At 54.1% G+C, this 17,603-nt stretch overlaps 1 protein-coding gene across 4 annotated transcripts in view; it reads right to left on the bottom strand.

The window, feature by feature from the left end:
• RHBDL3 (rhomboid like 3) overlaps positions 1–16,630 on the bottom strand; it is a 58,010-nt gene extending 41,380 nt beyond the window's left edge. For 2 of the 4 annotated variants that reach the window (XM_025361352.1, XM_025361353.1), the window contains exon 1: positions 16,512–16,630. In XM_025361352.1, the coding sequence (XP_025217137.1) occupies positions 16,512–16,622 (111 nt within the window). In that variant the 5' untranslated portion in view covers positions 16,623–16,630. Of the gene's footprint in view, positions 1–14,881; positions 15,004–16,511 lie in introns of those variants that run through there. The other 2 variants (XM_025361351.1, XM_025361354.1) reach the window with 2 other exon arrangements.
• Between the last annotated feature and the right edge of the window lie 973 nt (positions 16,631–17,603).

The following is a 17,603-nucleotide window of genomic DNA, read 5'->3' as shown; positions in this document are numbered from 1 at the left end:
AAAAAGAAGAAGAAGAAAAGACAGGATCTTAGTCACCTCTCCCAGAGAAGACCTTATCATTTCTGTCCCTTCCCTCACGGAACCCACCCAATGCCCATGGCAACACTTTTGACACCAAGCATCTCCTGGGTGCCAGTTTTCCTGTTCACAAGGTGCATCCTGGAGATGCAGCTGTGAGTTGTTTAAAAGGCAAACAGACATTGAGGGTGTATGTGTGTGCATGACGAGGGAGTCCGGAATACCAAACCCACGTTTTCGCGTTTTCTAGATGGTCAATAAAGGCTATTTCAGGAAAGTGGATTCCGCGTGCAGCACTTCTGAGACGATCAAAGAGCAACAGTCTGGAATCCCAGTCATGGGCTATTTCAATTCTCCACTGAATTCAACAAGAAAGGACATCTCCAATGAGGTCTATTGTTTTTTGTTTTGTTTTAGACAGGATCTCGCTTTGTCACCCAGGCTGGGGTGAAGTGGTGCCATCCTAGCTCACCGAAGCCTCAACCTCCTGGGCTCAAGCAATCCTCCCACCTGAGCCTCTCAAGTAGCTGAGACCACAGTTGTGTGCCACCACAACCAGCTAATATTTAAATTTTTTGTAGTGATGGGCTCTCACTATGTTGCTCAGGCTGGTCTCGAACTCCTGGGCTTAAGCGATTCTCCTGCCTCAGCCTCCCAAAGTACTGGGATTACAGGCATGAGCTACCACGCCTGGTCCTGAGGCATATTTTAAAATCTGTATCTCCCACCTTCAAGCCAAAATGCCAAGTTTCACGAATGACATCTGTTTGGTTCACAACATCAAGTATTTCAGGAAACTCATCTACTCGTTGCTTAGTAAAGATCTTGAAGAATAAAAACACCTAATATTTGCTGACTTTTCATGGAGCCAAGTACTGTTCTAAGCACCTTATGCATATAATGTCTTTGACCCCTACACAACCTTATGTAACAGATCCTATCCATGTCCCCGTATTACAGATGAGGAAATAGAGGCACAGAAAAGTTATCACGGAGACATGAAGTGATTTGCCCAGCAAGCGGCAGAGCCTGGATTCCACCTCCAGCCAGCCAAGCACGATTCCTCTAAGCCATGGCCAGGTGCCTCTGACCTCCAGCTCCAGAGACTGCTCTGATGCCCAGGAACAAAATTTAAGTACCAAAGAGGTGAGTGCGGGGCCCAGGAGAGGAAGGGGCTCCAGGAGGCTCACAGCCCTACCGCAGGCAGAGATATTTTTTGAGATGGAGTCTTGCTTTGTCACCTAGACTGGAATGCAGTGGCACAATCTCGGCTCGTTGCAACCTCCGCCTTCCAGGTTCAAGCAATTCTCTGCCTCAGCCTCCTGAGTAGCTGGGACTATAGGCACCCGCCACCACGCCCGGCTAATTTTTGTATTTTTAGTAGAGACACGGTTTCACCGTCTTGGCCAGGCTAGTCTTGAACTCCTGACCTCGTGATCCACCCACCTCAGCCTCCCAGTGTGCTGGGATTACAGGCGTGAGCCACCGCGCCCAGCCCCATAGACAGAGATTTTTAAATCAGGAAACAGCCCCAGACAACAACAGCTCCAACCTCCTTCGTTGCTCAGCTAAGAAAATGGAGCCTGGAGAGGGAATGTGGCAACCGCAGCCAGGGAGGGTCTGTTTCCTTGGTGCCTGGGACCCCTCCCATCTCTACAAGCCACCTGTGCCAATCCCTGCTCCATCACAGGGTTTCACTAGCCTGGCCCTCCTGTGCTGGGTGGGCAGATGGGGGGGTTGCGGGCCGAGAAGGAGCAGGTGGAGTCCTGGGAAGCCCCCCAGTGGGGGGTGCAAGGGGGCCACTGGTCTTCAGCACAGCTTGTGCAGTCTCTCCTGCCTCGGCCTGGGGGAGGGAGCCCAGCGGCTTTGCGTGCCCTGGGAGCAGGCACCAATCCCCTTCTAGGGGCTGCCTCCCAGGCTGGGGAGGGCCGTGGGGTGGGGGTGCGGTGGGGGTGCTGGGATCAGGCTCCAGACAAAGAACCACCTGCTCTCTCCCTCAACCTCCCCCTCCAGGGCTCCCTGCTGTTGTCCTAGTGACATGGCTGCCCTGTGGCTCCTCAAGCCCCCACCGCCAACCAGGGCCTGCCTGCCCTGCCCCGAGCATAGTAACAGGCTCCAGACAGCAGAGAACAAGCTGGAATCAGGCCGAGCCTCGGTTCTCTGCCAAAACTCTACCTTTCATGGCAGGGCCAGACAGGCCAGACAATGGGGGGGTCACCGCTACCCTAATAATGAGGCCTTGGGGATGCCCAGAAGACAGCTGGGGGAGGGGGAGGGAGAGGCAGCAATGGGGCCGGCTGCCTGGGCTCTGTGAATGCACAGGACACCTTTCGACCCCCACCCCCAGCCCCAGGAAGATGAGAGCAAGGGCAGGTGCTGACAATGCGTGTGGGGCGTGGGGGAGACAGAAAGGGAGGCAAAGGGACAAAGAGACAGAGAGAGAGAGCCAGGGAGAGCATGAGTACCCAGAAAGCAGGAGAGAGGTGCATTCCATTGCCCCAGAAGGAAGCTGGGAGCTTCTAACAGAGGCTGCACCCCTCACTCAGGGGTAGCAAGGAACAAGGCAAACCTCATGCTTGTGTCTGCCACTAACCCGGGTTTGTGTAATTTACAGTAAACTCCCGAGCCACAACTACCTTATCTACAAAGTGGGCTACCTTCCTCTCGCAGGGCAGCAGCTCAACAGGACCTGGGCTTGAAGGCCAGACCAGCTTCCCTTGCGGCAAAGCTGGGAGCATCCTGCTGTGATGGAGGTGTGGCCAGCCCTCTCTGGGCACATATCCTACCCTTCACCTCCTTCACAGCCTGCTTAAGGGGGATGGGATCATTAGGCAGATCCAAACTGTGGTTTGGAGCTTTCGGGAAAACAAGCCCTTTTAATGCAGTTTCCTTGTTAATACCGTGGCGCTGGTCCTGAAGCTCCCCTCCCCCAGGCGCCGTGCCCCGGCTTCACCCACTTTGGTAGTGAGGTGCTTCTGATGGGGTCTGGGCTGGGTGGGATTGAGGTGGCCTGACCAGGGCTGCTCTGGGGCTGGTCGGGGCAGCCATTAGAATGTGGGCTGCGAAAGGGCCACAGGGGCCCAGCAGAGAGCCAGGAGCCTGGGAGCGTCCTTCCAGCTGCCTCCTGAATAGGGGTCAGCGCCGTGGAGGGAGGGGCAGCCAAGTCCACATTCAGCCTGAGCGGAGGATACAGACGCACTGAGGAGCTGGCCCGCCCACCTGCCTCAGCCTTTAATCACACCAGCCCCCAGCGTCCGACCCTAATCCTCCAGGTCACAGCTCGCCCCAGCCTGAGGCCTCCCACACGGTCTGCCATCCCCTATCCTCGATGCTGGACTCCTTCCTGGGGCGCTCAGTCCACCTAGGTGGGGAAGCTGACCCACCAGATTCTCTCTTTGTATTGTTCATCTGGGGCTCCTTCCCTACTCTGGGGCAAGGGGAGGAAGAGAGTTCCAGAAGGCTCCACTCGCAGCTGTTGTGCCACCTTGGGTAGTTCATTCAACCACCCTGCCTCAGTTTCTCCATCAATCAAGCAGAAACTCTTCTCAGGGAGATGTAAGGGCCAGCCACCCCATGCACAGAAGCGTGCCATATGAAAATGGGGGGTAGAAAATGAGAAATCCACAACCCATGCAGCCCACAAGGGCAGCCAATCTTCTATTCGGAGTCTTTGCACAGTCAAGGGGCTACGGGACATTCGGGATTGGAGCAGGCAATTCCACACGGGAGTGAGGAAGGGCTGGGGTCATTTGGGTCTGTGCTGTTGGAGGGGCCTGGCAACACTGGGGAGAGGGACAGCAGGTCAGGGAATCAGAAATCACGGTACAGGAAAGCAGGAGGGAAACTCAGTGGTTTTCAAACTGCGCTGCAGAGTTCTAGGGGCTATGGGGCCTCCAAAGCCCAGAGGTGCTGGGGAGGGGACTGAGGAGCAGCCCCCAGCTCTCCTCAGGCAGGGCAGCTCCATTCGGAGCTAGTTTATGTGCTGACCTTCTGCATACTATCCCAGTGAACAGCAACACGATAAGGGCTGATATATGTGGAAAGTTTGCTGTGTATCAGGCACCTCTTGACTGAAACCTCAGGCCACCACACATCCTGGTTTTTCTGTGACAGTCCTGGCATATACCTGTTGTCCAAGCATAATAATAATTATTGTTCTTGTTTAAGAAACAACAGGATCTTGCTCTGTTGCCCAGGCTGGGGTGCAGTGGTGTGACTGTAGCTCACCGCAACCTTGAATTCTTGGGCTCAAGCAATCTTCCTGCATTGGCTTCCTGAGTAGCTGGGACCACAGGTATGTGCTATCATACCTGGCTAATTTCTAATTTTTTTTTTTTACTTTTTGTAGAGACAGGGTCTTGCTATGTTGCCCAAGCTGGTCTTGAACTCCTGGCCTCAAGCAATTCTCCCACTTTGGCCTCCTAAAGTGCTGGGATTATCGGCATGAGCCACCATGCCGGCCTTGAGTGTGATTTACAGTGGCTCCTTCACTCTCAAATGTCCTAACTTGGTCACTTTGAGAGTGGTCCCCCCTATACAAACCCCACAGCAACCCTAAGAGGTAGATGCTACTGTGAGCTCCATTTTACAGGAGAGGAAACCAAGGAACCAAGAGCTGGGGTGCCCAAGTGTGAATGGCTGGTCATCGGTGCAGACGGATTCATATCCAGGCAGAGGGGTGAGAGCCTGCACTCTCCCCCATCACTAGAGTGCTGTGGCTAAAGAGAGTTTGAGAGACCCTCATCCGATCCTCTTATGTGTCCACCTAACACATATTCACTAAGGATGAACTGTGGCCCAGGCATCACACTCGTTTTATGGGGAAACGGGTGCAGAGGGCAAAAGGAACAAAATAAACTAGTCCAGGTCAGAGAGTGAGTTCGTGGTGAAGATAGAAAGAGTTCAGGATTCCTCCACTGTGCTGGTTGGTCCCATCTTGCCCTCCCTTGTTTTTCTCTGTCTTGTTCAGTTGAATGAAACATAGCCCGAGTTTATTTTTTTTTATTTTTTTTGAGATGGAGTCTCACTCTGTCACCAGGCTGAAGTGCAGTGGTATGATCACCAAGATCTTGGCTCACTGCAATCTCCATCTCCCAGGTTCAAGCAATCTTCCTGCCTCAGCCTCCTGAATAGCTGGGACTACACCACCCACCACCACACCTGGCTAATTTTTGGTATTTTTAGTAGAGAAGGGGTTTCACCATGTTGGCCAGGCTGGTCTCCAGCTCCTGACCTCGTGACCTGCCTGCCTCAGCCTCCCGAAGTGCTGGGATTACAGGGGTGAGCCACCGCGCCCGGCTGATGTTTAAGCGTTTCCCCATGTGTGTCCTGTGCAATACCAGGTACCTGATGGTACCTGAAATAAGGGTTCTGTGCTCCTACAAGTAGAAAACCCTCTTGGAGGGTCATAATGCACCATATCGCGGACTCTGCAAGGTCTTAGGCTGGAGAAACCTGTCTGATTTTGTTCAGCCCAGCATTCTTCAAACTTATTTGACCTTTGATCGTAGTATTTTTTCACAGTAACACTCGATGGAACACTCTTTGGGAACAAGGCATGAGTCCACAGCAGTCATGTTTCCCTTTGGTGAACCCAGCCCCTTTGCCGCTGGTTCAGAACCAGAGCCTTTCACTTCCGCCCCATGAGTAGCACAGGCTCTCCGGGCAGCTGACGCTTTGCTGGAGTCTTCCAGCAATGCTAGAAGTCTGTGGGCTCCAGGCCCAGCCTGAGGGTTGACTGGGGACACCAGGCCCCGGGAGAGGCTGAGGAGTCTGTGACTGGCCTAATGGGGCTGCTGAGCTGAGCTCTCAGGGAGCAAACCCTGCTGGAGCTGGGATTTGCCTGCTCAGCACCCAGGACAGCAGCACTGCTTCTCCCCTCCCAGGGGCCGGCCCATGAGACAGGCCAAGGCTTCAGAATCTGCCCAGCAGCAGGAAAGCACGAGAGAAAGAAGGGCATACCTCTATCTTCTTGTGTCTATGATGTATGTGTGATTTTCATCAGCTGCATTTCCAGGACAAATACATGTCTCCTCCAGCCCTAGCACCGTACTCCAGCCTCCAAGCTTGAATTCTCTCTCCCAGGAGGACCCTCTCCCTGTCCATGATCTAGACAGGCCCTGGACCTCAGGGAGGGATGTGAGTACTCTCAAGGACCTCAAAGGCAGTACCCGGGGCCAAGGAACCAGCTGCCACTGGGGTAAAGACCTCTTGGGCCAGGAAGGTAGAGACCTGGGATCTAGAGCGGGTTCCCACCCGGATCCCCATTGTCTTCTCCCGTGCACACATACCAAGGCAGAATGAGCCCTGGGAAATGAGCACAGGCACGTGTGCTAGGGCTGGAGTCCGGTGCTAGGGCTGGAGTACGGTGCAGGCAGCTGTCTCTCCCCTCTGGTGGGTGGTGGTGAAGGTTACCATGGCTCATCTGCTGGCCCCCTGCCTCATTACCCGGCTTCTGAGCAGAGCAGAATTAACGAGGCTGCCCAGGGGTTTATGGTTCAGTAGAGCTCTCCCCACCCAACGGCCACAGCCCACCAGGGAACTCTGCCCCATTCATGGATATTTACAGCCCCATAAATTAGGTCCAGGCTGCAGCTGCTGAGGTCAGCAGGGAGGTTAGGGGAGTAGGAGCTTTCTCTTCCAGTTCTGCTTCCTTGCAAATGAGGATGCTAATTTGCCCATAGAGAAAACCACCTCACACTTTCCCCTGACCTTTTCCCCTGACTCTTTAAAATACTGACTTTCACAATTTGTTTTTGTTTTCGTTCTCATGCCAACCCTAGAGTAAGTCTGGTTCGTCCCATTTAACAGATACAGAAACTGAGGTACTCAGAGACATGCCCACTGCCTGAGGCAGTCTGGAAGGGGTGGACCCGGGCAGTCCGGCCTGCTTCAAGCTGGGGCCGGGAGTGGGTTTTCAGAGACCTCAAGCCTCTGTGGGAAGGAGAGAGACCAGCTCTTAAAACCAGGTTCTGATACCTCTTGTCCTCCAGCCTCCCCAGATGGAGGCATGAGGGGCCCTTGTGACCCCTACTCCCCTGGGATCTGGCCAGGCCAGGCTCCTGACGGCTGGAGAAGCCTCCAGGATTCCCAGTCGTATTATTTCTGCTCCCTCAGCTGCCACCATAGAGGGGTGGGGGAGGCAGCGCAGCCCTCTAATGGGGCTTCTCCCAAAAGCCCCAAGCGGCCCCCTGAGCATCCCCCTTGCCCTAAGTCAAACAGCCGAACCCTAGGATGGGGGTAGGCAGGCTGACTAGGGAGAGGCAGGGATCCTGGCCTGAACTCAGGCTGAGCCCTTGACAATCGGCATGCTTCCGGAAAACCACCCAGCTCTCCCAACACCTGGGCAGTGAGGGCAAGAAATGACCACACACCTTCCCTGGAAGGCATGCAGCCGGGGATGGGTGGGGGGGGGGGCAGCATGGGGTGGGGGCCTGCCTCCTCCACTGGGCCTATTCCGTCCCGCCCCTGGGGGACTCCTGCAGGCCCCTTTTCCTTCTGACCTCCTCACAAGGACTCTCAGGCACACAGACAGCTCCCTCCCCATTCCAGATCGGCCCCTGCCTTTGCCAGGCCACTGAGGGGGCTGCTGGGGGCTGTGACTCAGAGGCCCTTGGGTACCCGGGAGGAGCAGATGTAACATCCACGCTGACTCATCCGGCCCAGCCTGACGTGCCGCCTGGGGACTGAAGCCGAGTCATGGCCATGAAGCCCAGGAGTCTCAAGGGAGCTGCAGGCAGGGAGTGGAGAGTGAATGTCAGCAGGGAGAGGTCTGACATCACTCCATCCCTCCCCTTCAGCCTAAACCTCTGGCTGCTGCTGCTTCCCCTGGCAGCCACCAAAGGGTCCCGCTGGTCCCCCAGAGGAGAGAGAGCTGACAGATCCAGGGAGAGAGTGGAGCAAGATGCAGAGGGGGTGCATGGCAGGCAGGATAAAGGGCTGGAAGGATAAAGGGTGCTCAGCTGTTCCTGTATCTCCTGGCCCGTTTCAGGAGCCACCCAGAAGCCTTGTGGGGACACACACGCGCAAACACACACGAACACACGCGCACGCTTACACACATATGCGACTGCAGAAGAAGGTCCACACTGCTGTCTTTGGGCAAACTCCACCCCCTCAAACCTCACTTTCCTCTTTTTTATTTTAAATAGAGAACGGGTTTTGTTATGTTGACCAGGCTGGTCTTGAACTCCTGGCCTCAAGTAATCCATCCTCCCATCTCAACCTCCCAAAGTGGTGGAATTACAGGTGTGAGCTACTGCACCAAGCCAGTTTCCTCTTTTGAGGTGCAGCACCACACACCTCACAGGGCTGCTGAGAGATCAAAATGAGACAACAAATTTATATGCACGCAGTTAGACATCCAATGTTTGCTCCCTCAAAGAATATTTACTGACTCAAATATACTGATTTCAACCTGTACCTTGCTTCACAAAAGCCTGGGGAATGGTGATGGGGGCTACCTCTAGTTGTTCACAGCTTAAGACACACATGGACTCGTTTCTTTAGCACAAGACAATGGCCCCAATGTCATGACAGCCCACTAAGTAAAGCTCCAGCAGGAACTGCCAGATCAGAACACCAGACAGAGGAGTGCCAGCCCTGTCTACCTGGTGGCCAGACGCCTCATCTCACCCTTCACCCTCTGCCATGCACAACACTCCCCAGGCCGCTTTTGTCCAAAACCTTCTCTCCTTTCTCTCTGGAAAGTTCAGGGGAATGTGATTTTTCAACTTCTTCCCTAAAGCAGGCAGCCTGATATGGTGGAAGGAACCCCAACTGGGGCTCTGAACACTCTGATTCAAGACCGAGGTCTGGCCGGGCGCGGTGGCTCGCGCCTGTAATCCCAGCACTTTGGGAGGCTGAGGCAGGCAGATCGCTTGAGGTCGGGAGTTCAAGACCAGCTTGGCCAACATGGTGAAACCCCGTCTCTATTAAAAATACAAAAATTAGCCAGACGTGATTGCACATGCCTGTAATCCCAGCTACTTGGGAGACTGAGGCAGGAGAGTGACTCGAACCCGGGAGACAGAGGTTGCAGTGAGCCAAGATGGCACCGCTGCACTCCAGCCTGGACAACAGAGTGAGACGCTGCCTCAAAAAAACAAAACAAACAAACAAAAACAAAAAAACCTACTCTATTATATGTCTTTTAAAAATTTCTTTAAATGTAACACCCAATAGTATTTATGAGGTGCTCACTACATACTGCGCCAGGCACTACACACACAGCATCCTGTCTTCACAACAACGTGGAGGGGAAGGTATTTGTCTGGCACTTTACGGATGAGAAAACTGAAGCCTGAAGAGGTCACCTGGCTTGCCCATTGCCACACACCTAGTAGGAGCAGAACTGGGACTTGACCTAGATGTGTGTCCTCTCCACCTGCTTTGCTTACTCAAGGCACCAACTAAGTGAATGGCCTGGTGGCAGGAACACAGTTCAGATAGAAAGCAGGGTGGGGATCTAGTCTCAGCTCTGGCTCTATTGCACCAAGTGACCTCAGTAGGCCACTGACTTCTGTCTCCTCATTTGCAAAATGAGCAGACGGGCCGGCACGGTGGCTCACGCCTGTAATCCCAGCACTTTGGGAGGCCAAGGCGGGTGAATTACCTGAGGTCAGGAGTTTGAGACCAGCCTGGCCAACATGGTGAAACCTCGTCTCTACTAAAAATACCAAAAAATTAGCCAGGTGTGGTGACGGGCACGTGTAATCCCAGCTACTCGGGAGGTTGAGGTAGGAGAATCGCTTGAACCCGGGAGGTGGAAGTTGCGGTAAACCGAGATCGCGGTACTACACTCTAGCCTGGGCAACAAGAGTGAAACTATGTCTCAAAACAAATAAACAAACAAACAAACAAGAACAAAATGAGCAGACTGGACAAGATGACTCCATCAACCTTCTAATAACTTATATTCCTTGAGGTGGCAGCAGCCATACGGTGGCAGAGGGGCTGCCATGAGTGTCGTAGCCACACAGTCAGGGCCTGCTCCTAGAGACGATATTTTAACCCAAGACAATGCATGCAGAGGTGTAGCTCAACCTGTCATTCGCTCAAACGTGTGTATCTATTATGTGTCAGGAAGGCAGCCAGGCCACGTTCAATCTCGGATCCCTCGGCCCTGTTGCCCAAAGCAATCAAATGCATTTCTGTGAGTGGTCAGGAATAAAAGGGTTAATGTCAGTATAGCTGATGGGGTCACTGGGGCAGGAGCAAGGTAGAGAAGCAGGCTCTGTGGTGGAGAGGAGTCCACAGCCTCAAGGGTCGAGAGGCCACCTGATAAGGAGTTGGGGGTGCAGAGCCCAAGGGCTCCAGTTTAGCCTGTGCCTTTGTTCCTCTCTGGGAACCCTGCTGTGTTGGCTAATTGTGAGTTCTGGGGGTGGCCAACACCCTGTCTCTGGGGCAGGCGTTTTCTCTGTAGCTCCTTGCTAATCCCTTCAGGGGTCTTATCAGAACACCCTTAAGCCAGCTTGAAGCAGGGACTACAAATGAAGTTAGGCCAAGGAAATAGCCCCAGGCTGGAGGGCAGGGGGCTGGGAAGGGGAGACACTGGAAGACAGAAAGCAGAAAAATCCTCTGGGCTCAGAAGTGTCTGTTGAGGAGCTGCCTTCCCCACAGGGGCCCGGATCTCAGAAGTGGTCCTTGTGCTTCTCCAATCTAATTCTGATTCTCAATGAAGATACATTTGTTGAATGTCCACTGTGAATCAGATATTGCAAAGGGAATTTCCACTTCCATTTGATTCTCATAGTCACCCGGGAGTTAAACATTACTGTCCCCATTTTACAGAGGAGGAAACTGAGGCTCAGAGAGCTAATGTAATTACCTCCAATCACAAAGTGAGTAAGACTTGAACCCAGGTCTATCTGAGTCCAAATCCAAGTTTCTGCCTCCAGCAACCCACCGAAGCGGTGGCCCCAGGCCTTCTGTTCATCGTAGCACATGTTTATGTTTATAATTTTGGCGAGAGAGTACTTGTCTGCTTTCCTTCTGGGAGATTAGCAAAATTGGGGTCTCTTTTGGGGGTCTAGGAAATACAGGCTCCCGGTGAGAAGGAAAAAAGGAAGACAGTCAAGTTACTTTCAATTTTGCCTTTTCCCTTTTGTTCTTTGGAGCTTGAAAGCAATTGTGCTTTGTTGACTTAACAGAACTCTGCTCCAAACCCTTTTGTTCATTAAACATTCAGAGATTTTGGAGGCATTTTTACGGGTAAACCTGGAAATGACTTTTCCAACCCAAGAAGCCCTTTGTGTGTTAACTGGGCTCCAGTCCCATATCTGTCACTGCCTCGCTATTTGGCCTTTGACTAAATATTTGACCTCGGATCAAAGCTCCCTGGGATTCAGGAAGGGACTGAGAATAAGACTATCAAAGCATAACCCGAAAAAGGGAAGCTTTTCAGAAACATATGGAACAGATATAAAGCGATAACTAAAGGGGACATTACCTGTGCAAAATTATAAATACCAGTGGCATAAATCAGAAATAAAAAATAAACCCAACCACACACAAAAATTTACCAAATAACATTTCTCAAACAATATAATAAAGAAGGCTTACTTAATAAGTGATGCTAGCATAGCTGCATAGGAATCAGATGCAGGTGGAGTACAGGGTTATATGATGTTTTAAATCACAGAAAAAGCAGTAGGAAATAGAAGGGCATATTTATGAGATCTGAGGAGGGATGAAAACTATCTCAGGTCTGAAGCAACAGAAGGAATCATGAAGGAAAAGCTCAACAGATTCCACAGAAAATAAGACTTTTTTCTTTCACACAATTTTTTTTTTTAACTTTTAAAAAACAGGGATGGGGTCTCGCTCTGTTGCCCAGGCTGGTCTTTAACTCCTGGGCTCAAGCAATCTGCCCACCTTGGCTTCCCAAAGTGTTGGGATTACAGGTGTGAGCACCCAGTCAGAAAAATAAAACATGTTTACTATGATATTATACTGTAACAACAGACTAATATTTATGGTAAATTTTAAACCTACTTAAATATTTAGGAAAACCATCAAGATCTCCAAAATATGAAAAGACGACTCCCTCAAGAAGAAGTCTGAACAGGACATGAACACATGGAACATACCGAGTTGAACTGATGACCTTCAGGTCTCCCGCCTGCTGTTAACTTCTGGGACCCATGGGGAAGAAACGGGGGAGTGAGGGTGCATGGCATGGATTGACTCTGCTATACTCCTGCTTGAGCGGGCCAAATGCCAGAATGCCAGGGAGGGGTCACCTGCTTTCATCACCTCCAATTCCCACAACAGGTATCCTGGCCATTTAGTTTAAGGGTGACCATATAGGACCAACAAGACCAACGCCATGGCTTCTAGCCCTTGGGGTCCAGTTGGTGTCATGCTAGATCAAGGCTACTCCACATGCTGAAGAACCAGACAGTACAGAGGGACTGGTTTAATCCATCCCTAACACCTGGAACACAGATCCTAACAGATCCCAGTTTTAAACTGGGTGACCACTGGTGTCTGCTTGACCCAAGAAGGGAGGGAGGAGATGCTTGACTGGTTCTAGCCTCCCATGCCACTGATCTCTGGAAGGTGAACTCCAGAGCTACTTGTGCTTACAGGGACTCTGATGGGCATCATGTCCCATCCTTGACTGCAGTTTGACCTATCAGGGTTGCTTGCTTTTTTTTTTTTGAGAAAGGGTCTCACTTTTTGGGAGGCCATCCTCCTGTCTCAGCCTCCCAAAATACCGGGATTACCGGTATTAGCCGCTGTGCCTGGCCTAATTTCTTTCCTAGAATTAATTCTGGGCAGGCCTCCCAGAAGCAGGGGTATGCTCTTTGTGACACCCAGGACCTACCTTCAGTTGGAAAAAATTGGATTTCATAGACCACTAGCTACTATCAGGTGCTACACATTCCCTTGAGTTCCAAATTCTTCCTACTAAAAGCTCTCTTCCTTTCACCCAAATGGTTTGTTTTAAAATGTACACATACACACAAGGACTGGCAAAGGAAATAAATCAAATGAGAAAGACAGACACAGACAGAGAAAAAAAAGAACGATACACTTTGTTCTAGGTTCTGATTCTAAATCTGGCAGGAGGTGTGAAGGGCTGGCAGCTTGGTGGTAGTGGTGGCAGTGGCGCAGCGGGCTCCCTCCTGCCTTGGGGCATCAGGCCAGCAGCTGCTGTACTCTTAGGAGCCAGAGGGAGAGATGTTCTACCCGTCAGGACAGGAGCCAGTGCATGCTCTGAACTTCAAACCACAGCCAGGCCTCGTGGTTAATGTGGACGATAACCCCAAATCCTCACCCCAGGCCTTTCACACTGCAATTCAGTGTCATCACGCCCACTCCAGCATCTGCAACCAGCTGGCTCCTCTAACTGAACTTGTCTCAAACCAAAGTTGTCATTTTTGCCAACGTCTCTCCGCACTCCAACTTGTTTTTTGTTTTTGTTTTGAGACAGGTCCTACCCTGTCACTCAGGCTGGAGTGCAGTAGCAAGATCGTGGCCCACTGCAGCCTCAACTTCCTGGGCTCAAGCAATCCCCCTGCCTCAGTCTCCCATGTAGCTGGACCCACAGGAGTGTGCTACCATGCCTGGCTAATTTTTTAATTTTTTGTAGAGATGACGTCTTACTTTGTTGGCCAGGCTGGTCTTGAACTACTGGATTCAAGTGATCCTCCTGCATTAGCCTCTCAAAGTGTTGGGATTACAGGTGTGAAGCACCACACCCCGCCCCACTCCAACTTTTTCTTTCCCTCCTAGGTTCAGAATCTCAAAGTTAGATATGTGGTTCCCCTCATCTATGGTCTACTAAGATCTTCCAATTCTTCCATCTCCATGTCCCTCTTCCTATCCATCCTCATTGTCACCTTCTTGCCTCCATTCAGTGCTGCAGCTACTGCCTAGCTTCCCTGGTCCCTGCAGGCCATTCACCCTTTGTCCCCTAAGACACTGGAGCTTTCCCATGCCTGGCTTGGATCACGTAACAACCCTGCTAAAAAAACTTTCTAAGGCTTCCCCTGCCTACGACAAAGTCCTGGTTCAAGCTAATTTTTCAGCTTTATCTTCTTCTCCAACCAACACATTCCCTCTGGCCCACTCACACCAATTTCTTAAAGTTGCACAAACTTCATGGCACAATCATTCTCACCCCAGGACCACAGCACTCAACTATCCTCCAACATGGGGCAAGGAGGGAGAAGGAAGCACATAACAGCACCCACCACGAATGCTAAGCAAAGAGGAGAACCATTTCCTTGCTGAAGGTTAAATGTCCACCTCCAGGTTCAAAAGCCAATACTTGGCACCCCCAACCCCACTCCCTACACCTAGACTCCAGGCATTGCACAAAGAATCACATACAATTTCCCCTCTGTAACCTCCCAGCACTCCCTCATCCCTAAGACAGAATTAAAATCACTGAATCAGCCTTCAAAAGAGTCCGTACTGTAAGTCAGCCCCCCAAGGATGGCAGAGATTTGACCTCAGTGGTGGCCATGGACCCTCCATAGTGGAGGTAGAAAGGGAGAGGGATTGTCAGTCCGAGCCCTTCCCCCACCTCTCCAGCCCCCTACTGCAATCCCCTGGCATACGGAGGATTTCCCAGGCATTCAATATATAACGTCCAATTAATATATGGTGTAAACCCGGCTCTGGTGCAGCAGAGTAGGGAGGAGGCGGGAGGGAGATCCTCTCAGGGGAGTCCATCTCTTCCTCCTGATACCTGGAGAGCAGCGTCGTTCCGTCCCAGAGATGCACGAAGCCACACCCCCACCCCACGTCACCATCTCAGAAGCGCGGAGCTAGGGAAGCCCACGCAAGCAGGGAGACTGAGACCGATTTCAGGGAGGGCTGGAAGGAAGTGGGGGGTTAACTGCTCACATACCTGATCAAACAGGACTTTCCAGTGCTGGCAGAGAGGGAGGCCATGCAGGAGAGAAGGAATAGGAGAGAAAGAAAGACACACTTATCACCAAGGTCTCTGTAGTCCTCGGATGTTTCTGACATAGCCTCCCAGCGGCTGCCCAAGAGTCATGGCCAGGCTCAGGGACTGGCCACAGGAGAGCAGGGGAAGTCTGGGAGGAGCTCCCCAATGAGTCCACACTGAGCAGAGGGAGGAAGCTCACAGTAAGGGATGGGGTGGGGGCGGGGGCGGCAAGGTGGGTGTTGCTGGTTCTGGAACTGGCAGAACAAGTGATTCTCAACAATTACTAAATAAAGGCGTCCAACTATGTCCAAGAGCCTCTAATAATTTCTGCTGCCTAAAGCTTATGTCCACAGCTACTCCAGGCCTGGGAGAGCATGGCCAGGTGCAATTCCATCAGACCCTGCCGCAATGGGTCTCACCTGCTGGGGGCTAGAGACCCTCGCCCCACAGAAGAACTCACCTCTGCATAAACACTAACATTTTGCCTGCAGTTTTTTTTGTTTTGTTTTTTGTTTTTATTGGGGGGGGGGAGCGGGCGGGTGGGGGGTGAATGCCGAATGCGGTGAAGCCCACCCATTCTCTTCCAAGGCTGAGTCTAAGAGGTGACTACATCAGATTCTGCCAGGGATTTAGGGCCAGAAGGAAGTGATAGATTTAACTGCAGACGCCAAAGACAGAAGATGGTAAATTATCCCCCAACCCCATTCAGACTTTCCCGCTTTGGTTGTGTAGGTTGGGAGCCTGGTTTCACTTTCATCTCCCCACCCTGAGGAGGGGGGTGGGCAGGGCAGGGTGTCTGCCCGGTTTTTCACCCCTATTTGTAGGTTAGCCCCGGGAGGTTAACCCAATAAACTCCAGTTCCCAGGGCTTCCCAGGGCCGGCCCGCAGGACCGGAGGGATGGAGACCAGAGCAGGAGAGGGCGGGGAAGCCCTGGGGCAGCCCCTCCCTCTTCTCGCCCAGGGGACCGTCCCCTGGCACAGCCACGGTCTTGGACTCACGGGCCTCCTTCTAGGAGCAAAGCCGCTCCCAGCACTTTCCCTCCCTGCTCCGGCCGGGGTCAGAGGAGGGGGCCGGCTTGAATTTCAATCAGAGTCGCGACAAGGCGGGTGCCGGGGGCGGGGGGGGGAGCTAATCCCGGAGCGGAGGAAAGGGTCGCCAGACCCGCCTGCACGGCCAGGGACCGGGACTCTGCGGCGTCGGTTCCTTCCTCAGCTCCCGGAGCCCGCAGGTCGCGGGCGTGAGGGGAGGGGGAGTCACTGCCGTGACGCGGCCGCCTCTGCGGGAAAACGCCGTGTCCCCGGCACTGCACCAGCGGCGGGGAGGGGGCTCCGGCGGCGACAGGTCCGCGGCGCAGCTGCGGGGCTGTGTCCCGCAGGGAAGCCGCGGGAACCAGAGCGAGGGAAGCGGTGCGCGCGCGTTTCGGGGAAACCAGTCCCTCCGCCCCCTCCTGCCCGCGGGGACCCGGCCAATCCGGGGCGCTCCCGCGTCACCTTGAAACCTCCAAGTTGCCCGGCGTGGGGCGAGACAGGGGCGGCTTTTCCCCCAGGCGCCCCCAGAAAGTTTGCCGGGCGGGGAGGGGGCACTCACGTCCTCCGGCGCCGCGGGCAGCTGCTCCTCGGCCTCGGGTTCCAGCTCCTCGATGCGCTCCGCCTCGGCGCAGGCGGCCACCGCGGGGCCCGGACTGGGGTGCTCGCCCATGGCCGAGACGGGGTCCGGGGGCGGCTGCGGCTGCGGGGCTCGTCCCGGGGCGCCGGGCTAACTTTGCGCCGCGGCGGCCGCGCCGCTCCGGGGGCTCAGTGCGCACCGCGCCGCCTCCGCGCCCGCCCCGCAGCCCGCGCCCGCCCCCATGGCCCCGGTCCCCGCGCCGCCACCGCCTCCTCGCGACCCCGGGACGCCCGGCCCCTCCGCCGCCAAACTTCTCTGCGCTCGCTGCCCCGCTGGCCTCCGCCTCCGCCCCGGCCCCCGCGCCCGGCTCAGAGGCGAGGGCGCCCTTGGGCCGGCCCCGGCCCCGCCGCTCCCCGCGCTCCCTTCCCGCTTCTCGCGGCCCCCGCTCTGCGCCCGAGTCTCCTCCTCCCCGCGGAGTCCTCGGGGGCGGTGCGCGGGCGGGGGCGGGGCTGCTCGCGGGGAACGCCGGCCCCCGCCCCGCACCCCACCCCGGGCGCCGCCACCCGGGCCCAGTCGGTCAGAGCGGCGCGGCCCGGGAGGGGGAGGGCTGTGGCGGGGCTGGCGAGAAAGTGGCTGCGCTTCCCGGGGCGGGGATGGGGACTGCGCCGTCCCCGGCCCCGTCACCACCGGCCTGCACTCCGGGCCTGGGCTTGGCTCTTCCATCGGCTTAACCATCACTTGGAGGTGGCAGATATGTGATGGAGACACTCTGTTGGCGACGTCAGGGTTAACTACGAGTGAATTGGGGGCGCGATGTTGTAAGGACGGGATCCCTTCTCCCCCGCCCCATTATCCTTACGTCCTATTCACTGCGGTCTCAGATTCTGGGAGGTCTCGAGAGGCCCAGAAATGGGAGAAGTCAGATTGCGGGGTCCTGGTCCCCAAAGCCTANTTTCTTTCTTTCTTTCTTTCTTTCTTTCTTTCTTTCTTTCTTTCTTTCTTTTTTTTTTTTTGAGACAGAGTTTCGCTCTTGTTGCCCAGGCAGTGGAGTATAATGGCGCAATCTTGGCTCAC

Source organism: Theropithecus gelada, chromosome 16, assembly GCF_003255815.1.
Source record: "Theropithecus gelada isolate Dixy chromosome 16, Tgel_1.0, whole genome shotgun sequence".
NCBI classification, from domain to species: Eukaryota; Metazoa; Chordata; class Mammalia; order Primates; family Cercopithecidae; genus Theropithecus; species Theropithecus gelada.
The sequence above is the reverse complement of the archived record's forward strand: the minus strand, read 5'-3'. Positions and strand labels throughout refer to the sequence as shown.